Source organism: Carlito syrichta, unplaced genomic scaffold, assembly GCF_000164805.1.
Source record: "Carlito syrichta isolate Samal-C Ts95f unplaced genomic scaffold, Tarsius_syrichta-2.0.1 Scaffold303986, whole genome shotgun sequence".
In the NCBI taxonomy this organism is placed as follows: domain Eukaryota; kingdom Metazoa; phylum Chordata; class Mammalia; order Primates; family Tarsiidae; genus Carlito; species Carlito syrichta.
This window is the reverse complement of record NW_007248082.1, coordinates 339,288-343,990: the sequence shown is the minus strand read 5'-3', so window position 1 is coordinate 343,990 and position 4,703 is coordinate 339,288. Positions and strand designations below refer to the sequence as shown.

At 42.9% G+C, this 4,703-nt stretch overlaps 1 protein-coding gene across 1 annotated transcript in view; it reads left to right on the top strand.

Moving 5' to 3' along the window:
• Positions 1 to 243: 243 nt before the first annotated feature.
• Positions 244 to 4,703, top strand: part of CDC23 (cell division cycle 23) — a 25,043-nt gene continuing 20,583 nt past the window's right edge. The window contains exons 1-2 of the mRNA XM_008059288.2: positions 244 to 444; positions 532 to 604. Coding sequence (XP_008057479.1) covers positions 284 to 444; positions 532 to 604 — 234 coding nt within the window. The 5' untranslated portion in view covers positions 244 to 283. The remainder of the gene's footprint in view (positions 445 to 531; positions 605 to 4,703) is intronic.

The following is a 4,703-nucleotide window of genomic DNA, read 5'->3' as shown; positions in this document are numbered from 1 at the left end:
AATTAACCTTTCCGCGGCACTCATTCCACTCTTCCCAGTCCAGAGGTCTTGACTTTTCCCTACCTTTTCATGTTCTAACGTTCCCGCCTCAGTAGCTCTTGACCAATCGGGAATGTAATTGTTTGTTTTCCCCCGCCCCCTAGTGACGGCACCAAAATTGAGATCTTTGATTGGTTCTTCCGGAACAAGAGCCGACCACTGCCAGGCCGATGTTTTTGGTCCCGAAGGGCAGCTAGTATTATCGCCAGTGATTGGCTGGAGTGAATTGGTCCACGGCAGGAAAATGGCTGCGAGTTCTTCTGTAGTCCCTGTGGCTGGGGCCGCGGCAGTGGCGCCGGTCCTGTCCACGAACGGCGACTTCTCAGATTTGCGGGAAATTAAAAAGCAGCTGCTGCTTATTGCGAGCCTTACCCGGGAGCGGGGCCTGCTGCACAGTAGCAAATGGTGAGATGTTGGGGTCGGAAGGAATGGGGCTTGGATCCTTGGCCTTGGGGGCTTGTCGGGCTGATCCAGTGTGTGTGTGTGTTCCAGGTCCGCTGAGTTGGCCTTCTCCCTCCCGGCGTTGTCCCTGGCCGAGCTGCCGCCGCCGCCGCCTGTTACAGAGGTAAGGCCATCTTTACGGTGAGCGCTTCCCATCAACCGAGAGCTGTGCCTTAAGTGGTCCTGAGTGCCCTGTCAGGGAGCCAACTGCTTGGCAAGAATTTTTGAAGCGGGAATTTAAGCATTTAAAGACCTAGGCATTATAAGTGAGTTTATCCTTGTGGTTTTGTTGAACTTTGAAAGATTTAGTGTTGCTCTTATTTAAGCTGGAGAGAATTAGTAAACAGTTATTGCTAAAAGTTTCAGCCTTTTATGTTTTGTAGCCCAGCCTAAAAATAAGAATGTCTCATAATAATACATATTATTATAAAGAGGCCTCATAATAGTAAATACTCATAAGGATGAGAAGAATCAAACGTTTCTACAATTTCTACACTGCTGTCTGATTGGCAGAGAGAAAATGGTCAAGAGTTTGGGCTCTGGATTGAAACAGCCTGAGTTCCAATCTCAAACTAGTGACCTCTGGCAATTTACTTACCTGAGCCACAGTATCCTCATCTGTGAAATGGGGATAATAATGGTACATATTTTAGGGTATATTGAGAGATTATATAATATGTATAGCCGGGCTCGGTGGCTCAGCCTGTAATCCTGCGCTTTGGGAGGCTGAGGTGAGTGGATTACCTGAGCCCGCGCGGGTTCGAGACCCGCCTGGGCAACTTGGCGAGACCTCATCTCTACAATAAATCAAAAATTAGCCGGGCGTGGTAGCGCGCGCCTGTAGTTCCAGATACTCGGAAGGCTGAGGCGGAAGGATCGCCGGAGCCTAGCAGGTCGAGGCTGCGGTGGCCGGGAGCGGCCACTGCACTCCAGCCTGGGCAACAGAGTGAGACTCCAACTCAAAAAAAAAACCACACACACACACACACCCAAAAAAATGTATAGACAGTTTAGACATGTACCTGGCACTTAGGACTCAGTAAAATTAGCTATTCTCATCATTATTTTGATTATTAATAAAGAGAAAATGACTTGGTAGGGTTGACATAATAATCTATGACTTTCAAGTAGATTTGCATCTATATTTCAGTCAGGTTTTTTACTAGCAGTACCAATGTGGGCAAGTTATTTCTAAGTGACAGCCTTCTCATCTGTAGATAATATTAATTATTGCTGGGTTTTCAGGAAGATAAAGTGAGATAATAAAGGTAAAGTATACATTAGTGTTATGTAAGTTTTTTGAGTCAATGTGATTTGTATCTGTCTGATTAGCTTTTACTTCCCTGTGTCTACTTTCACAGTGCCTGGGCATATTTTTTCATCCTGAGAATGATATATAGTTGTTGAATGAATAAATAAAGCACAGTGCCTGGTGATAAGTATTACCCTCCCCCACGAGTTCATAAAATGTATAGGGATTTTACAGACATTGCAGAAACCAGACCATTATTAAATTATTTTAAAATAGTAATTGTAAGCTGAGCTCAGTGGCTCAGCCTATAATCCTGCGCCTTGGGAGGCTGAGGTGAGTGGATTGCCTGAGCCCGTGGGTTCGAGACCCGCCTGGGCAACTTGGTGAGCCCTCATCTCTACAATAAATAAAAAAATTAGCCGGGCATGATAGCGCTCACCTGTAATTCCAGCTACTTGGATGACTGAGGAGGAAGGGTCGCCGGAGCCCCAGCAGGTCGAGGCTGCGGTGGCTGGGAGCGGCCACTGCAGTCCAGTCTGGGCAACAGAGTGAGACTCCAACTCAAAAAAAAAAAATGGTAATTGTAAATTATTATTATTATTGGTGAGTTTAATAGCTTTCAACTTGCAATGAGGTTTAATGATTCAATAGCTTCTTTGCTAATTTGTTGTGCATTTAGTGTTTTCATGTTTTCTCGAAGGAGTGTCTTTGAAAAATCCCGGAGATACATTTTGATCTAATTCGGCTTTGGTCTAAAGTTTATTTATTTATTTATTTATTTGAGTTGGAATCATACTCTGTTGCCCAGACTGGAAAGCAGTGGTATGCTCATGGCCATTATAGCCTTGACCTGCTGGGCTCAGGTGATCCTTCCACCTCAGCCTTCCAGGTAGCTGGAACTACAGGTGCATGCCACCATGCCTGGTCGATTTTATTTATTTATTTATTGTAGACATGAGGTCTTGCAAAGTTGCCCAGGCTGGTCCCAAACCCTTGAGCTCAGTGCTGGGATTACAGACGTGAGCCACAGCGCCCAGAATGGTCTAAAGTTTAAATTAGAGTAAACTTTAATACTTAGATTTTTTAAGTTATTGAAATTGAAAATAGTTATGCTGTGCTCAATTAGTATTTTAAATGCTTGTTATAGCTTACTCTGAATGTTATATAAGCATTACCAAAGAAGCATTAAATATAAGGTTTTAAACTTATTATACTCTGTCTTGGACCCTAAGCTTTACTGAATATAAGATGTGATAGATACCAACTGTGGCTACTTGGTTTAAAAAGTCAACCAGGTTGCTAAATGCCTCTAAATCAGTGGTCCCCAATCATTTTGGCATCAGGGACCGGTTTTATGGAAGACAGTTTTTCCATGGACCAAGGTGGGGGAATGGTTTCGGGATGATTCAAGTGCATAGCATTTATTGTACACTTCATTTCTATTATTATTACATTGTGATATATAATAAAATAAGTATACAACTCACTATTTAAAAAAAAGAAGTGCGGACAGAGTGGTTAGTAAAATAATGGGTGGGCCACATGCCAACTAAAATTAGTGTCAGATTCTGACGTAAAGCCTGCCAGCTGATGCAACTGTACATTTGAAGTACATCAGCTTCCTTGCCATTCACTGAAGGGTTTTGAAATGAGTCTCTAAGCAATTGATTTATTATGGCCTCTGTGTAGTCAAACCTCACTGCTAATGTTAATCTGTGTTTGTGACACTCCCAGCACTAGCATCACTGCCTCAGCTCCACCTCAGATCATCAGGCGTTAGATTTTCATCAGGAGCATACAACCTAGATCCCTCGCATACAAGTTCACAATAGGGTTTGTGCTTTTATGAGAATCCAGTGCTGCTGCTGATCTGACAGGAGGCAGAGCTCAAACAATAATGTGAGCCACAGGGAGTGGCTGTGAATACAGATGAAGTTTTGCTGACTTGCCCCCTGCTCACCTGCTGTGCGACCTGGTTCCTAACAGGCCATGGACCAGTACTGGGGATTGGAGACCTCTGCTCTAAATAACATATGTAACTTTCAGTGGAACATTCTAGGTGCTTTCTGCAAGCAAGAATGAAACTAAAATTTTAAAGGTTGTATAGTCTGGATAGTAAAATTTTCTGAATTATAAAGATATATAGAAAGTTATGAGTATGGCCTATGAGTATGAGTGTATATGTTTACAGAGTCTTGTATAATCTGAATGATTTTCAACATAATTCATTTTGTTTTCCCTGAAGATGCCATTTAAAATTTTTTTTCTCTCCCACTCAAAAATAATGAATATTTTTCACTCTAAAAGGTATAATGCAGGTGAGGGAGTGGGAGAAACAAGTAAGCGAATGGTGAGTGGATGTTGAAAGGATCTCCAGAATCCTAAGCTAAATGGTCACATTTAAGACATGTTGATCCAGTGAAGAAAGCATTGAAATTGTGTTGGTTCCAGTTTTGTGCTGGTGATATTTGGGGAATGAAGGATGAGGAAAATGAAGTTATTTAAGTGTTAGTTCATTCTGGAATTTGGGGGATTGTATGTTTTTAACTTAAATGTGCCATCTAGCTGGGTGCAGTGGCTCATGCCTGTAGACCCAGCACTTTGGGAGGCAGAGGCAAGAGGATTGCCTGAGCCCAGGGGTTTGAGACCAACCTGGGCAATGTAGCAAACCCCATCTCTACACTTAATTAAAAAATACATATAAGCTGGGCGCAGTGGCTCAAGCCTATAATTCCAGCACTTTGAGAGGCCAAGGCAAGAGAATTGCCTAAGCCCATGGGTTCGAGACCAGCCCGGGCAACTTGGTGAGGTGAGACCTTGTCTCTACAAAAAAAAAAAAAAATTAGTTGGGTGTGGTAGCGCTCATCTGTAGTTCTGGCTACTTGGAAGACTGAGGTAGAAGGATCACCTAAGACCTTGAACATCCAATGCAATACTATGAGAAAATGACTGATGGTACTGGAAACTATGG